Here is an 18,605-nt window from a genome sequence, read left to right as displayed (position 1 = left end):
CTTAATATTATACTCATGATGGGATGAGTATAATAAATGTGTCTACACAGCTTTACAAGGAGAGGGGTGTGGCAGCAATAGTTAATTTTATTGTGCGGTTGTCAGGGAAAGTTGCAAGAACCGTGATTTTTAGGTTGGACTTTCGTGGTCAGCAGGCGTTCACCTGGCGGGTGAAGGCTTGTCCGCTGCAGGAACCAAGGGCTGGCAACGAATCCCGCAAAAGAGAGGATCATTTCCGGCATCCACTGAAGTTCGGGGTTTCCCAGCCGCCAGGAGGCGCCGTGGCCGCGCGCCGTCCAGCCGTTGCGCTTCCGGGCACTTGGGCCCAGCGCCGCCATCGCGGCCGAGCGCGGCCCCGCCGAGCGCCGCGCATCGCCTGCGCCGCTCCCGTTACCGAGGCAACCGCGGCGCCGACTCCGCGCCGGCTGGGATCGTCTCTCCGCGCCATTTTCAAACTGTCCTAGCGCCGGAGCCAGAGTCTGGGGCGGAAGGAGTCAGCGAGGGAGGCGAGGCCCGAGGGGCGATGCGGCCGCAGGCGGAGGAAGCGGCGGCAGGAGCGGTGGGTGAGTGCCGCTGCGGGGGCGGGAGGCCCGGGCGTGGCAGCCGCGCTCTCGCCGTGGCCTCCTGGGAGGTCCCCGCGGGCCGGGCCGGGTGTTGCCGGGAGGGATGCCGCGCGGCCGCGGGAGGAAGTGGGGCCCGGCCGGGCGCGGCGCGGCGACGCCCCGTCGGATCCACGTACGACACCCCTGCCCTTCTACACCCGGCAGAAAAGCTGCGGCCCGGAGGTCGACCCGGGGCAGCTCGAGCGTCCCTGTTTCCTTCCGTGCCGCTCGCCGTGGGCGTCTGTGCGGTATGCACACCCGCTTACGGCCGGCCGATGGGTTGATTTAAAAGTTAAAGTGCCCTCTCCTGTAAGAATCTTACATGCTCTTTGTAAAAAACAAAGTGCCCAGAAGCGTAGGACGGGAGCCATTTGTTAACCTTTGCCCTGCACCATCGAAAACATCCCCTCTACCTTCCAGTCTGTATTATTTTAGTTTAGCGTGGAAGGACTGCGAGACAACCTAAGTTTGGTGTTTGCTTTGAGTCTCTGTGCATATAAACACCCAGAATACTTTTGTTAAAAATAAGATGTACTGGCTTTCAGACACCCACCTCCCCAGAGGTAAGCTAGTGAGTAGTTCTAAACACGTATGCGTGGGGGACCTCCAAACCTAAGTTTTTATGTTGTGCTAGAAACTTTAAGTATAACAACGATGTTTGGGTGATGTAGGTGAGGGAAGACAGCAGCCCATAGGTCAGGATGTTTTTTGTTCTTCTTGGGGAGATTGTAATCTTTTCCATCAGTCCTGTGTTTCCATTATTTATTTATTTTTTTGATTCGTATTCATTCTCTGTCTCAGCCAGTATGTGAGGAAGTATTATTTCTGGGTAATCAAAGTTGGTACCAGACAAAGAGGAGGAATGTTTGAGTGGTGAGGCTCTGCTAGTTCTTGACAGCTGTATTTACGATGTCTCCAGGAGATTCTCTAAAACACCTTGCATCAGTCAGGTCACTCTTGTGGAAGGAACCTAGAAAGTCCATGGGGATGCCACTAAAAGAAAAGGTTAGCAAGAGTGTGGAGAAAGAAAGATTTGTAGAAAGGAGTAGATTAGAAGTGATGTGGCAAGTTGCTGCAGCTTGGTATAGATACTACACTTGATCTTATCCAAAAGTCCAGGAAGCAATTGCAGCTTGGTACAGAAACCAGAGTGCTAAAGCAGGACCCAGGAGACCTGAATGACCACCTTCTTTGTGGCCCAGTGGTTTGGGAAAGTTGCTCTCTAGAGGCAGCCTTTCCTTGCCTTTGAATAGAAAGAATGTCTAGTATGTCCTGTCTCCCTTACAGGGTAAGTTGTGAGGATCAGTTTTGCATGTACTCCCATGCATTCACGTTTGGATCAGTTTTGCGTGTACTCCCATGCATTCACGTTTTATAAGTTGTGAAAAACAATAGAGATGTTAAAACAATTTATTTGGCTTAGATATATGAGTACTAGGACTATATTTACCTGGCAAAGGTTAGAAAAGAGCAAAGGTTCTACACAAGCAATCTTTAGAAAACTCCATTTTAGGGCACGTTGATATATCTATTCAATATATTCATAAATATTGAAAAAGACAAGGATAAAAATGTGTGTAGAGATTCATATGTGTTTGTGTCTTTTTTTTTAATGGAAGTAAAATTTACAGGGCGAAATGCACAGATCTCAAGTGTACTATATGAAAACCTTTGATAAATATAATACACTTGTGTAACCAGTGTACATAATATTTAACATAATATTTTCATCACCTCATAAAGTTCCCTCTTAACCCTTCCAGTCTCCACCCACTCCTGTTGACCCAGCCCACAGCTGTTCTGGTTTCTGTCTACATAGTTTCATGTTGCCTGTTCTTGAATTTATGTAAATAGAATCATACAGTATATGTGTCTGGCTTCTGTTGCTCAAGTAATGTTTTCCAAATTAATTCATGTGGTTGACATGCATCAGTATTTCCTTCTTTTTTATCCTGAGTGGTGTTATATGGTACAAATATCTCATAGTTTATCCTTCTGCTGTTGATGGATATATACGTTGTTTCCAGTCTGGGGCTATTATGAATAAAGCTGTTATGAATATTCTTGTAGAGTCTGTGGATGTTTATTTTCATTTGCTTGAATAACTACCTAGCAATAGAATTATAGAGTTCTAGGGGAGAAGTTTAACTTTATAAGAAACTGCCAGAATTTTTCCACTGTGCTTTTACATTTCCATCAGCAACGTGAAGATTCCAGTTACTCCAAATCCTTGACAACATTTGGTCCCGTGCTTTTAATTTTAGCTATTCTAGTATGGGTGAGATTGTACCTCACTGTGGTTTTAATTCATATTTTGCATATAACTAATGGTGGTGAGCACCTTTTCATATGATTATTCCTATTCAGTTATTTTTGCAAGGTGCCTGTTAAAGTCTTTAGCCCATTTTCTTACCCGATTTTCTTTATTAGTAGTATTGAGCTGTAAGTGTTCTTTATGTATTCCATATACAAATCCTTTGTCAGATATTATGAATATTTTCTCCGACTCTTTCGCTTTTTGTTTTCTTAATGGAATATTTTGATGGGCGACATTTTTAATTTGATGAAGTCCAAAAATTTATCAGGTTTTTCTTTTGTATTTAGTGCTTTCAAAAGAGGCTTCTCTAAAGATTCTCTGCCTACCTCAGGCTTGGGAAAATATTCTTTGTTTTCTCCATTATTTTTTTTAACTTTTATGTATAGGTTTATTAAGAGATACTTATTTTAGTGCAGAAACATGACTATCATAAGGAGCATTTAAGTCAGTCTAAATATTCCAGAAGGCTGCCTACCTGAAGAGAAAGAAAAAAAACAGTTGCTTCATATTGAAAGAATCTTTTCTTCTTATCATGAAATAGTAATAATAGCCATAATAACAGAATAATGTTTTACTCTTTTCTTTTAGGACTTTAATTTTGAGGAGTGAATAAAACTCGTTTTGGAAGACAAGATGACTACAGCTGCAGAAAGAAAGTACATTAATATTAGAAAAAGATTGGATCAGTTGGGATACCGCCAGACTCTGACAGTGGAATGTTTACCGTTGGTAGAAAAACTTTTCAGGTAAAGATGAAAATACAGTTCTAAACCTGCGCGATCTTTAATCCCATTTATCTAGTTTCTATTAAACTTCATGTTACAGTAAAGAAATAGGTAGTTGTTGTTCTTTTTTTTTTTCTAAGTCCATCAGTCATCTGAAGCTCATCTATTCTTAGATCCTACTCCCATATCATCAGTTCAGGGCGTCCACGTTGCAAAACTCTGGGGGTCACCTTTCACACTCTACTGTTGAGAGTAGGTTTTCTGAGAGTTCTCCCTGAACAGAATTACAATTTTTTAATGTGGTTTTCTGATATCGTTGTGTGTTCTATGTCTGCCCATTAGTCTTTAATTACTGTGATTCAATAAAGGTTTTTTCATACGTGGTTGGTCATTACTTTAGCAATTACGTGTTACTTTAACTGGAAGATTCTATGTCCTTTTGTTCTTTTCCATTTTTTGTTCTTTCCTTGAGACTGGAGCAGGGAAATTGCTTAGAAAGCTTTTGCAGCAGGGCTACAAGCTATGATGATGGTAAGGAGAGAATGGAGGAAAGATATTTGGTGCTCTTTATTATGCCCTCCAGAACCCTTCATGATCTAGTTCTAGCTCTGCGATTCAAGGTTGGAGGATGGGTGAAGTATGTCTAACTTTCTAAGAAACTGGCAGACTTTTTCCACAGTGATCTAATACTCTGACAGCTTCATCTCCCATGTATTTAGCCTTTGGAGCTCCCTAAACATATACACTCCCCACCAGTCTCTCCCCTTGGTCTCTCCATGTGCTATTCTGTCCGCCTGGGAAATCCCTTGGACCTCTCCCTTCTGCCCTATGCTTGTTTAGCTCTATGGCCTGCAAGATTGTCACATCTGCTACATGTTACCTTCAGTACTTATCATTGTTAGAAACTTGTTTTTGTGTTTCCTTTAGAATGCAAACTCCATAAGACTAGAGACTGACTTTACCTCTGCTATATCTAGTACGGGCTGAACACATAGTTGTTGAGTTTATCACATAGTGTTATAACTTTTGACAAACTGTCAATAGGATATAAGCTCCATGATAGTGTGTTCTATATCGTGTTCCCTGCTCAGTAAATACTGATGGAATGAATAGTCTACTGGTCTATGTTCTCAGAGGTAAGGAATCAATTCTTATTCTTATATACTAGCAGTTAGCTTATAGCAGGCATTCAATAAATCTTTGCTGAATATACAGATAAGTTTCATAGGTTCCACAGGATCAGGTGACTAACTGGACATGGGGGATGAATGAGAGGAGAGACTGAAAGATGATTCCAACTATGTGTATATTTCATAACTTTTAATCTTGCTTGAGAAATTTTTGAGCACCTGGTACCTTGAAAGGCTCCTAGTGTTTTTGTTTGTTTTTAGATTTGACCTCACTTAGTGTTAACATGTAAGTCTTTTTTGAAATATATTTTGTGTTATTAAAAGTTAATGGAATGTTTCCTTGTATTTACATTTTCTATTCTTTAATTTCAGTGACCTAGTTCATACAACAGAAAGTCTTCGGAAATCGAAATTATCTACTGTGAAAGCTGAAAAAGAAAGTGCCAATTTTGATTTTGTTTTGGAACCTTATAAACTTGAAAATGCAAGGTTGATCAAGGAAAATAATGAATTATACCTGGAATTAATGAAACTGAGAGAGCAATCAGGCCAACACATTAAAGGTAAAATTTTGTGATTTTTAAAATGTCATATTTTTTGCCCTTTTTGTTTTTTCTGTAGGAAAAGCTTATGTGTAGTATCGTGATAGTCTTCCTGCTAACAGGCTTGAAATAATGTAGAGTGCATTGAAGAGTTCCCAACAAGGAAAATGAATATGCATTTCATAGCTATAATCATCGTCACTATATGTCGATTAAGTTTTTAGAATTAAAATTGCTGTAGAAAGATGCAGAACATAGGTAATATAGTCAGTGATATTGCAGTAGTGTTGCATACTGACAGACAATAGCTACATTTGTGGTATGCATAGCATAACTTACAGAGAAGTTGAATCACTATGTTGTACACCTGAAATCAATGTAATGTGTCAACTATACTCAATAAATTTTTTAATTAATAAAAAAATTGCTCTAGGAAATATTAAATGCTTAAAGTAAAGAAATGTCCTTGAAAACTTTCACTTTTCCCTTACTGAAAGTAAGAGGGCTAAAGTCAGGTGAAAGCCTTGTATCATTCTGATTCTTTAATACCCCTGTCTTCGAGCTGGAAGATTGAATAGAATGATTTCAAAGGTACTGGACAGAGGGTAATTGTACGGTTATCTTCTTGTTATAAATTCTTATATCAGTAGAAAGCCCTGTCTGATACCTGGCATGAATTCATAATCCCTCAGCTACATACCTAGTTGACTGGATTGGATCAAATGCCATAATTTATATTAAGCCATATAGCAGAAGAAAAATATAATTCCCTTTTTTGTATAGTGACTTATTTGTAGTTTTGTTAATAGTGGTAGAAGAGGTAATAGCCTTTCAGACAAAGGCTTGGGTAAGAATCAGATGGAGCCTTTCAAATTAATGTGACTTTTGTATTTTGTGAAATGGAAGGACTTCATAGATTTCCTGATCTGTAAAATGGTCCTTGAATCTTTTTCATTTTAAGAGTTGAAAACTACGTTGAAGAAGTGTGCACGTGAAACAGCTGATCTGAAATTTCTAAATAACCAATATGTTCATAAACTCAAACTTTTGGAGAAAGAGAGCAAAGCTAAGAATGAAAGAATTCAACAACTTCAAGAAAAGAATTTGCACGCTGTAGTACAAACTCCAGGTGAGTCTGCCCCTTCTCAAAACAAATTGTACACGTCTAATCTTTTAAAGAGGTTAAAGCTGTTGGCTAAAATGAGACTTTGGACTTTCATGCTTAGACTTTAGTATTTGAAAAGATGATTTTGGATTGTCACATAAACTTTTAAATTTATTTCTTAAGATCTAGGTAGTATTTTATACATGTGCTTAGAAACTTACATAATAGTAGGTTCTTAGATGTAAGTAGTCTAACTGACTTCAGTGCCCGGTGTTTTATTTTCTTAATCGTTACTTTAACTTCTTTTTAAAATTATTGTTATTATTTTATTTTAGTGGTTTTTTTCCAAGTCCAACTGTATTCAGTTTTATTAAAAATACCCGGCATAAACAATCCTGGTATTTCAGGGAGGACATGGGCAGACAGTCATTAGCAGTATACAACTTTCAAACTCTGTTCTTCAGTTGACTACTAACATCAGAAAGCCACTATAAAACTCAGTGAAGTCTTCATGTGATGATCTGAACAGAGAAGGTTTAGGGTGAGGGTTGACGGTTCACACTTAGCATGTTGTTTAACATGTTTAACAAGTGAAACAAAAATGGCAGAATCATCAATCTGAAGATCCACAAGCTAAAAAAGGAACTCTTTTGAGAGATGCCATCTCAATATTACCATTATTATTTTAGTTATAAAGGTAATCCATACTCATCAAAGAATTTGGAAATGACATGTTTTCTGCATTTTTTTTAGTTTATTTTACTTTTTTTAGCTTTATGTTCAGTAGGTCTATAGAAAGAGAAAAGAAATGAGGGGGCGTATCCAGAGTTGAGGGTAGTTCAGGCATAAAGTTGGAAGAATCACCAGTCCCAGTGACAAGATCGTCAAGATGTCTGAATCACGGGATGAAGATGATGGGAGTGAGTGAGGCATAGGATTATGAGATGAGGCGGCGACTGAGGAGTTAAGAGCACCGTGAGGACCAGGAGACATTTGGTCAGAATGAAGACTGTGATCAGAAGGGAGTTGGAGATCTAGACGCTGGCACAGTTCTCAGTGGTGACGAACTGTCTCAGTAGTGACAGTCATCTTACGGTGTCCCTGTAGCCGTCTGGAACCAGTAGAGGATTGACATGTCAGGAAATGAGATTGGGGGGAGGGCTGTGGACTAAAGGCAAAAAAGATCAAGAAACATGGGAGAAGGTCTTGGAAGTAACTAGAAGATTAAGGGGAAAAATGAGGATAATCAGGTTTCCTGAGGGTGGAATGGGGCAGATTCCAGAGAGATTCACGTGGTGTAGTCTGTAGAATTCAGTGAATGAACGTGGAAGACTTGGGAAGTAGAGGAATTCCCAGATTTCTGTTTCAAGTGAATGAGTGGGTGGATGATGGTACTGTTTTTAAGATAGAGAAGGTGGAAAGCAGAGCAGGAGTTCGCTTTTGCATGTGTCGTATGTTACCCGTGGAACATCCGCATTGAGATTTCTAGTACGCAGTGGGATATGTGGATCTGTTTTTAGATGTGTGGTCCCAGATGGAAATTCGAATTTGAGAGTCATTGGAGTATTGTGGGAATTGAAGCTATAGATGCAATAGGAATTATCTATGAGATTATGTAGACTGGAAAGAGAGAACAGACCCTGAGGGGAGGTTGGTAATTAAAGGACTGGTGGCAGGAGAGGGTCTTTAAAGGAAACTGAGAAGGAACAACCAAGGAGGAAAACCAAGATGTAAGGGAAGGAGAAAATGATTTACCTTTTTTAGGTGTGTAACTACAAGCAAATCATTTAAATACTTTTGATCCAGTTTCTTCATCCTCAAAACAAGAGATATGTGTACAAAATGTGTCAGGATCCTAATGAAGACACAATTGTAGATTATGTTTGTTCTTCATGCGGATAAATTCATTTTTCCATTGCATGTCTAATCTTGGCCAGGTGCTGGGGAAGGTAAATTATCCATGTAATTTGGATGTATCTGTCCATTAAAAGAAATTACTCCTGCTGGTTTTAAGGATAATTAAGTAGACATTCCCCACTAATTCAGGTTATAGCATCACTTTATATTAACAGACGACATTCATTCATTATATACTAATTTTGCTACATAAAGTTTCTGTTATCTGCTCTTTTGGCATTGCTTATAAGCATGTTTATTTTAGTTATCACTGCTTTAACCTTCTCATTTGATAGTTTTCTGCTGGTGATGATTTCTTGAGTTCATAAGAGCAAATACCACAAGGCATGCTCAACTTTTAATCCTGCCAAAGTCTTGTTCCCATCTAATGGAGGAATATATTACATCTGGGTATATGTACCAAGCATGCCGAAAATAAAACTTGTTTTATAACCATGTCTTGTTGAGGTTTTCAGGAATGCATTGTTTAGTTAAAGATCAGGGTGTGAGTATATATATACATCAGGGAGGAGATATTTTATCATTAGGTAATACGAGCTAGAGACATCCTTTGTAACAAAAAGCCTAACCTTCTGGAATATTTAATTCTCTTTTTTTTTTAATAATAATTTTTTATTATGTTAGTCACCATACAGTGCATCCCTAGTTTTTGATGTAAATTTCCATGATTCATTACTTGAGTATAACACCCAGTGAACCATGCAATATGTGCCCTCCTTAATACCCATCACCAGCCTATCCCATTCCCCCACCCCCCTCCCCTCTGAAGCCCTCAGTTTGTTTCCCAGAGTCCCTAGTCTCTCATGGGAATATTTAATTCTAAGGCAGTGTTTTGTTTCTTTTGAATGTTTTTGAAATACACAATTGTGTTTTAGGTGGCAAGAAAAGAAGTATTGCTTTTAGGCGCCAGCGTATGCAGATTGACGAACCAGTCCCTCCCTCTGAAGTCAGTTCATATCCGGTTCCTCAGCCAGATGACCCTTACATTGCAGACCTCCTGCAGGTGGCTGATAACAGGTGCATTAAATAATTTTTTGTTGGTTTCAATTAATCATTTGATTAACCGTAAGTTCCTTGATGCTAGGGCTTCAGTCTTTGCTGTTGTATCTCCAGGGCCTAGCACAGAACTTTGCATGAGCACTCAGGAAGTACTTTCTGAATGTTCCCTGAATATAGACTTTTTTTACTTGTTTTGAAACTTTGATCTCAAATAGATCATAAATCTGATGTTTCTGTCCATACTTGCTTTAAAATAATTTAGTGCCATCTAGAAGCTATTTTAGTAAAGTTCGTCTTTTTGCAGGACTCTCTCACTTCAGATATGTCAAATGCCAGTGACCGTGAATAGATTTGTAGCTGGCTTTGAAATTCTTGCTTCATGATTCTCTAGCTCTGTGTGCTTGTTTTTCCTTAAATTGGAATCAGATATAAATTCTATTTAAATAAAACTTCATCAAGGTCTATGGGAAAAGCACTATGTAAGTGTTCTGGGGATGTAAAGATAAGTAAGATGGTATTTCTGCTCTTCAGAAGGTTACATTCCAATACTAAGATGAGACAAGGAATACACAGAATACCATTAAGAAAATTTTAAGAGGTTCAAAAGAGCAAGAGAACACTCATGACAGCCTCTGGGGTCATAGCGGGAAAAACATCCTAAAATGTGTACTACACTAGTAAAAATGGTTCGTTAGTATGGATACTTTTTATTTTGTAGATTATACAGAGAATATGGAGGAGTTTTTCCACTTTATTAACCTCATAACAATCTAAAGGAACACTGGTGGGGGTACTGATTAGGATCTCTTAGTTATTCCCACACACTGTTACATAACTGTGTTTATACAGTTACCTGAGCTTAGTTGTGAAATATTTTGTGGGGTTGTTTTTTCTGTTACAGTTGTAATCTAGGACTTCTCAGCAGTGTGTTAGTATATTTAAGGAGTTTTTGGTCTGTATGTATGGCATTTTCTGTCTGTAATCTTTTTCCTTAACATCTTTCTTTTCTGTCAAACCATCATAGGTGACATTAGTCTGTTGATGATCTCGGTTGTTTTCTTTTGCACATATACATTTTGTTTGTATTCAGAGTAATTCGTGTGCATACATATGAGTGCAGTTGCATACCTACTTTTCTCCTAAACCTAGATTAGTAGAAAATACTGGTTCCAATAACAGCAGGGACAAGGTGTGCCAGCCTCACTTACTCTACTTCACAGAAAATCTCTCTTAAACGCAGACCTGGCCTCAGGCTTTATTTTTCCAATATGAAAGTGGTTATGTCATATTTATGTTAATTTTTGGCAAAGTTTGATGTAATACAAATACATTTGGGTAGTTGTAGAATTGAGGTAATTTGGGCAAATCTTGGTTTTGTTAGAATGAACAAGTTCCAGAAAGGAGTAGGTTTTTGCTGTAGTTATTTGGTAAATTATAGTATTTCTCAATATTTTTCTTCTCTCCAGGATTGCAGGGTAATTCATTAGAAAATACAGGGTCATTTAGGGTCAGAAAACATAGGTTAGCCCCTTAATTCTGGGCTAAACTCTAGTTTCCTGAACCTGAGAATTGGCAGCAGTACCTCAAAGAGTTTTAAGGATCAAAATGCAACAGTAGGCTTAGTGTATCTGATTTTCAAATGATTTACCACTAAATTTTTGAAATCTGTTCTTGTAGAATTAAATCTCCAAGATGATGTACTCTGTGCTGTGGTTCAGAACCCTTTGGCATTGCACTTCATACCTTACTGAGAAATAGAAAATAGAGAATTCACAGGAGAACATATCTAGTTTCATTTCTTTCTTTCTTTCTTTCTTTCTTTCTTTCTTTCTTTCTTTCTTTCTTTCTTTTTTTTTGTATTTCTTAACAAAAGTATATTGGCATTAGTTATAAATGTGTTTCAGAATTCAAGAACTTCAACTGGAAGTCCACCAGTTAAAAGAAAAGTTAGCAATGATGGAAAGTGGACTGAGAGATTATACTGAGCAGGTATGATTTTTATTTACTTCCATAGCAGGGATGCATGGTCTCATTGTTGAGATGGGTATGCTGTGATTGTAAATAAAGTTGGGTTATATTTGGTATTACTGATGCTGAATTTTTATACAGCTTTTATCTTTTCCACCGATTTGTTAATAGAGATAATAGCTGGAGTGGCTTAGCTGGCTTTAGAGCAAACAGTCCAGTCCATTATGCATTGAGGCAAATAGTAGTTTTTTGGGGTTTCTTTAGGTGAATCATCGATCTCCCCAAACATTGTAACCATATTACTTGTTTCCATCTTCAGGTATTTTACTGAAGTGTATTATGCTTTACAGTGGTATCATAAATAATTTTTTTTTTTTTTTACTCTTACTATAGATTTTTTTATTTGGAACATAAGTCTTGATAGTTACTCTTTTGTGGTACCATATTTGTTGTGTGCTTTCTCTACAACAACTAGTAAAAGAGTTTTTTGAAGAAGCAGGGGAATTAATATATGAAGGTTAGATCATAATCATAAAAAGCTTGTTCTTTCATACCTTCTGTTGGTGTTTGGCTAAATTCTGATTCGTATAATTTCAGGCTTGCTTAATATGCTTACTGAAGCTTAAATTGGGTAACACTTTTTTTCATTTTCTGCGTATGACTGCATTTTTTTGGAGTGAAGTGATCTGCACATACAAAATAGATAAAATTTATGGTATAACTGTTAAGTTTGTAAAGTACTTCAAAGATATTTGGATAAAAATGGAGTAAAAAGGAATTGTGATCACGTCAACCAAAAAACTCACAATATGGTGAGAGATTGAAAATATCAAATATGCACAAGTTGAATTGCTGATATTTTTCAATTTATAATCACACTTTCATCACATTTTTTCCAAGTACTTTATGAGCACAAGCTGACCAGTCTTTACCATCTCTGTGAGGTAGTTGAGGTGTTTGGAGAAGATAGCCTGACCATTCTGACTGAAACCATCAATTTATTATGGTTATCAATTTTAGTTGAATCCACCCTGCTGCCTATCTTTTTGTTTTAAGTTCTGTTTTTCTCGGTCTGTATTCCAGATGTTGCTGTTCTCCACAAGCTCTTTCCCCAGCCTATAATAAATGCTCTCCTCAGGATACCACCTTGTTTCAACTTTGTTTCTACATTTAAAATTAGCAATGTTCACAGTGTGGCGTTCTTCCTGTTTAAGGCTTAGTCTTTGTACCTGGGCTCTTGGCTCTATTTCCTCTCTTCTCCTTTTTTTTTTTTTTTTTTTTTTTTTTTTTTTAGGATTCTGTTTATTTATTTGAGAGAGACAGAGAGAGAGAGGGCACAAGCAGGGGGAGTGGCAAGCAGAGGGAGAGGGAGAATCAGGCTCCCTACTGAGCAGGACCCTGGGATCACGACCTGATCCGAATTCAGACGCTTAACCAGCTGAGCCACCCAGGTGTCCCTCTTCTTTTTTTTTTTGCCTTCATTGATATTCTTTTTTTCTTTAACAAACACTTAAATGGCCACTTTACAACTAATGCTTTTAATCTCCCTAACTGTCCTAGAAAGAGGTGCTATTATGGTCATTACTAACGTCCTCTAAAAAGATCTCTTTTAACTACCTCTCCCTCTTGCTGGTGCCTTCTCCTCCCTCATGCAAACTTCTCTAAAGAGTATCTTGGTCTTCTGTCTCCACTTCTTCACCTCTTGCTGTCCTATTGCGTTCTGGCTTCTGCCTCCCATTACATAAATTGGTCTAGTTAATGACACCATGACATTAATTGCTAGATCCAAAAGGATATTTTAGTCTTTATTTTCTTTACTTCTCTGTAGTATTTGTCATTATTGATAATTTCTCTTTAAAATGCTTTCATGACTTCATTTTCTTTCAGTTTTCACTTTTTAAAAAATCTCTTACCATTTCTTCTTTGCTTTTTTCCTCTACCTGTTCCATGAAGTATTACTGTTTTTTAGGACTCTGTCTTTGATCCCTCTCCTTTCCTGGTATATTTTCTTAGAAGGTCTCATTTACTCTCTTGGTTTAAAATATTCCCTGTATGTTAATGACTTTTCAGTCTTTCTGGCTCAAATCTCTACACAGCTCCAGACCCATATATCCAATTTCATACTGGGCATTTCCACTTGGATGAAAGCTCTTCATACCATATGCCTAATACTGAACTTGTTATCTTCTGCCTCAAGTCTATTTTCCCTCCTATATTCTCTACTTTGGTTGGTAGCATCACCATCTGCCCAAGCCAACATTCTGTAGTCTTTCTAGATCTCATTCTCTTCCCTTCACATACCACTCACCAAGTTCTGTCACTTCTAAGTACTTTGTAAACTTACTTTTTCTGCTCTAACCTATCTCACTGTTTTATGCCTTATTCATCTCTCAGACATTCCTCCAATAGGTCTCCCTTCCTCTGGTTTTATTCTTATTCATCTTTTAGTCCAGAGCAATCTTTCTCCTTAGCACAGTATTCAGAGCTTATCATAATTAATTCCTGCCTGATTCTTCAGACCCAACCATAAGTTCCCTTGCATATTACAATCCATTCTTACTGAGCCATTTCTGCTCCTTCAGTCATACCATGTGGCTTTATACTTCTGCGTCACTGCCTGGAACATTCTTCCTTTCTTCTCTTCATAGATCATTTATAACCTTTTGGGCATATGTATTTGATAAAGTCTTCACTAATTTCCATAGGCATATGAATATATCATGGAGAGTAAATCATTTTATTCCCTTAACTGCTTTGGTACCATATACCTATTTCCTTTATTCTACCGTTGAGCAACATATTATATAGCAATTATTGGTTTACTTGCTAGTTTTCCCTGTAAAGCTGTGTTCCTGAAAGTCAGAGACCGTATTTTATTCATCTTCGTATACCAAGAATTGTGCTCCATAATTGTTGAATTGAATGCTTGGTTTCAGTTTTCAATTTTTTTGAAAAACAAAAGCCCCAAAATCCAAAGCTGTAAAAGTGTTTGGGTTTTTCCAAATTCATGCATGTGAATAAGTGTGAATTCATGGTTGATAGTGATCTCTGTGATTTTATGTGTGTTGTTTTCTAAATAATAGATAATTAATTAAATTCACCCCAACTTCCTGTCCTTTTCTGTATTGAGTTTCAGTAGCAATTCTTCGTGTCCTACACTCATTTGTTTATTCTATGTTTATTCCGCCAGGCACTGAAGTAGCTCAGACTCAGTTCTAGTACCCAGTGGTTTCTTTTTATATAAACATTGCCTAATCTTGGAGGAGGGAGCGAAAAGAAACAAAAATTAAAATTAACTGGGAAGAATCTGTTCAATACAAATACATATGAAAGCTTTGTTGACATTCTTATTTTGAAATTTTTTGTATTTATTTTTGCTTGTGTACATGCATTTCATAATCCCATATAAGTGTGGGTACATATATGAATGTTAGTCTCTGGTACACATTGTGAAACATAAGAAAAATGAAAGCATATCCAAATAAGTGTTTGTACAATGTTAATTATTTCAGTTCAAAACAGATTTTTTTAAGCGATATTATGACTTTATGTCTTCAGATTGAGCTAAGAGAACGAGAGATAGAACGACTATCAGTTGCATTGGACAGTGGCCGCTCCCCTGATATTCTCTCTCTGGAGACTAGAAATAAAACCAATGAAAAGCTCATTGCTCATTTAAATATTCAGGTAATGCCTTTTATCATTATTTCACTGAGTATATAAAATCATTAAATGTCCATGGATTTGTAGAAGTGACAGAGTTGTTCACTACTGTATTATTTACCATAGAAAAATTTGATAGAGCCAAAGTATCCAGAAATAGGATGTAGCCATTGAAAAACCATGTTTCTAAAGAATATTTAATGGAAAAAAAGAATATTTAATGAGGCAGAAAAATATGTACACCATAATATTAAATATTTAAAAGAGGAGAATAAACTGTAGACACAATGTGATGTTCAGTTTGCTTTCTAAAAATGTACGTATGATCTTGGAGAGAGAAAACACTGGAAGAGAATACACCAAAGTATACTCACAGTTTATCTTTGTGTGATGAGATATTCTTTTTGATTTTCTTTATTTTCAAAAATTTTGTTCTATAATGTAAAAAAAGATTTTTAAAAAGAAATATAAAAACTAAACATGTAATAGATTTCCTCGCCATGCATTTGACCTAAGAGTAAAAGAACAGGGGAGTTATATAAAGCATGTTATGTTACCTTTAGAAATTTAGACGTGTCATTGCTGCCTGGGCTGTAACCAGAATAGAGTAAGTCACGAATATCAGCAGTAGCTCTAGAGCAGTGCTGTCCAATACAAATATGATAGGAGCCACATATGTAATGTAAAATTTTTTAGGGGCACGTGGGCAACTCAGTCGGTTAAGTGTCCGACCAACATTTGATCTTGGCTCAGGTCTTGATCTCAGGGTCATGAGTTCAAGCTTCTATGGAGCCCACTTAAAAAAAGAAAAGAAAATGAACTTCAGATCTAAATGTAAAACATAGAACTATGAAATTTTCTAGTAACCATATGAAGAAAGTATAAACAGATGAAATTAATTTTAATAGTGTATTTACCTCAGTATATCCAAAATATAATTTCAGTGTGTAACTACTGTTGTAAAATATTGATATTGAGATATTTTACATTCTTTCTATTTTGCATCAAGTCTTTGAAATCTTGTGTATATTTTATATTTATAGACATCTCTGTTTGGACAGGCCACAGTATGCATCTGTGGATACTAGTGACTACTATATTGGACAGCACAGTCTAGAGTAGTATTATCATTGTAGTGATATTCTTGTCGTAATTTTAGAACTCTCTTCTGGGAAAAAGTTCACATAAATGTTTTACTTTTCCTTTCCTTCCATGTTTAAAAATTGGAAGCCAATGGCTATATATTTTTATTACACCCCACATTGTCAGTTTTGTGAATCAAAGCAGTGTAAGATTGCAAATGTAAGATACCTCTGGTTTAAATTTTCAGTATTTTAAAAAATACAGTATTTTGAATTATTTTTGGAAGTTCAGTATTTAGGATAATTTTCCAATTCATATACCTGTGAATTACAAATTCAATTTAGGTTGACTTTCTTCAGCGAGCTAATAAAGACCTGGAGAAGCATATACAGGAGCTTATGGAAACCAAGGAAACAGTGACTACTGAAGTTGTTAATTTAAGTAACAAAAATGAAAAACTCTGCCAAGAATTAACTGAAATAGACCAGTTAGCACAGCAGTTAGAAAGACATAAAGAAGAAGTGCTTGAGACTGCTGATAAAGAGCTTGAGGAAGCAAAGGTATGTCTAGGTTGTGGGCACATTTGTTAATTCTCCTGGAACATAGTGAGCATAAGCCCCTTTGATATCTGATTTGGTCTTTTGGTTTGTTTCATAATTCAAGTTTTTCCGAAGTGTTGTTTATACTCTCTAAATTTGGGTGTGTTTCTGAAGCACACCTTTTCTTTGGATAGCTCTCCAGGTTTTGTCCTATTTTCCCTCAAGATTTTCATCTCTGCATTGTGAGTGAGCTTTGGAAGTTTGTCCTCTGTGTCATTCTGTGCTCATGATCCCTTTAAAAGTATTTTCCAAAAATTGTATGTCCTTACACATTTTTAAGTTGGTAGGTAACATTTTTCATCTTTAAGTTTAAATAGATATGAAAGGGGGCACCTGGCTGGTGTGGTGGGAGGAGCATGCAACTCTTGATCTCGGGATCATGAGTTCGAGCCCCAAGTTGGGTGTAGAGATTACTTAAAAATAAAATCTTTTAAAAATAATAATGAATAAATAAATAGATATGAAAGATGTAATTTCTAGTCTATTGTAAATATTGATCTCTTAAAACTGTCACATCGTTCTTTTAAATATAGATAAAAGACCGTTTCTTCTTGATATCTCCAGAGTCTTATCCTATTTTAATATATTTATACTTGAATATCTTTTCATGATCACCCTATCAAACATCTCTGCAATAAAAAAATACATGAATTGAAATTATTTATTTATTCAGAGATTTTTTATTTTAAAAAATGTCCTTTGACTACAAGGTTCAAAGTGTTAACATTTTCCTCTCAATAGTGTTATCATTATAATTATTAGTAATTGGTGGATCAAAGTGACAAATACAGCACAAATGTTGATACTTACTGAATTAAAAAGTAAAATTTTATTGGAAATACATCTCTTAATAAGGTACATATCTTATTAATACATACCTTAATACATATCATTCATAAACGTCGATTATCTTTTTGTTTGGTGCTTCAAATTTTTTCGAATTTTAAGTGACAGATGCATGACTTTGCTTTAGAAAGTGGGAGGAAAACAGTTGTGAGAGGGGAGGTGAGAAAGGAAAGATCATGAGATACTTAGACCACACACAGGCTGTCAGTTAGATAATTCTTAAAAAGGACTGTACATGCAAATTAAGAATCCAGATATGGATACCTTAAAATTACATGTATACAGTAGGTTTACATAATACTTGGGAAGTATTTATGTTATCCCAGGAATGGGTATAACCTAGTCTAAGGATCAGTACTCTACATCATTGAATCAGTTTCGTACAATGTCATTTCCACTAATTAGTGAAATAATAGTAACATACCTTAACATAATAAAGGCCATATATGAAAAGCCCACAGTATATCATACCCAGTGGTGAAAGATTAAAGCTTTTCCTCTAGGATCAGCAGCAATGCAAACATGCCCGTTCTTACCAATTCTGTTCAGTGTAGTCCTGGAAGTCCTAGCCAAAGCAGTTAGGCAAGAAAAAGAATTAAAAGCCATCCAAATTGGAAAGAAAGAAGTAAACTTATGTTTCCAGATGACATGATCTTATATGTAGAAGACCCTAAAGATTTCACCAAAAAAAGCAGAACTAATAAATTCAGCAGATTGCAGGATACAAAATCAATGCACAAAAATCAGGTGTGTTTCAATATGCAAATAATTAAATCCAAAAGGAAATTAAGAAAATAATCCCATTTGCAGTAGTATCAAAAAGAATAAAATACTTATGAATAAACTTATCCAAGGAAGTAAAAGACCATACGCTGAAAAACTATAAAACATTGTTGAAAAAAATTGAAGAAGAAATAAATGGAAAGACATCCTAAGTTCATGGATTGGAGACTTAATATTGTTCAAATGTCCATGGTACCCAAAGCAATTTACAGATTCAGTACAGTACCTATCCAAATCCCAATGGCATTTTTTATAGAAATGGAAAAAAATTATAAAATCTCAAAGGGCCCAGGATAGCCAAAAGAGTCTTGAAAATAAGGAATATC

General features: G+C 36.7%; 1 protein-coding gene across 1 annotated transcript in view; it reads left to right on the top strand.

Annotated features, from left to right (window-relative positions):
- The first annotated feature begins 321 nt into the window (after positions 1–321).
- The window catches only part of CEP135 (centrosomal protein 135), a 73,350-nt gene continuing 55,066 nt past the window's right edge, over positions 322–18,605 (top strand). Inside the window, exons 1-8 of the mRNA XM_040625299.1 lie at positions 322–563; positions 3,508–3,665; positions 5,147–5,337; positions 6,278–6,445; positions 9,214–9,355; positions 11,242–11,326; positions 14,864–14,992; positions 16,396–16,611. Of these exons, the coding sequence (XP_040481233.1) occupies positions 3,553–3,665; positions 5,147–5,337; positions 6,278–6,445; positions 9,214–9,355; positions 11,242–11,326; positions 14,864–14,992; positions 16,396–16,611 (1,044 nt within the window). The 5' untranslated portion in view covers positions 322–563; positions 3,508–3,552. The remainder of the gene's footprint in view (positions 564–3,507; positions 3,666–5,146; positions 5,338–6,277; positions 6,446–9,213; positions 9,356–11,241; positions 11,327–14,863; positions 14,993–16,395; positions 16,612–18,605) is intronic.

Source organism: Ursus maritimus, unplaced genomic scaffold (genome assembly GCF_017311325.1).
Source record: "Ursus maritimus isolate PB19 unplaced genomic scaffold, ASM1731132v1 scaffold_8, whole genome shotgun sequence".
NCBI lineage: Eukaryota > Metazoa > Chordata > Mammalia > Carnivora > Ursidae > Ursus > Ursus maritimus.
The sequence above is the reverse complement of the archived record's forward strand: the minus strand, read 5'-3'. Positions and strand labels throughout refer to the sequence as shown.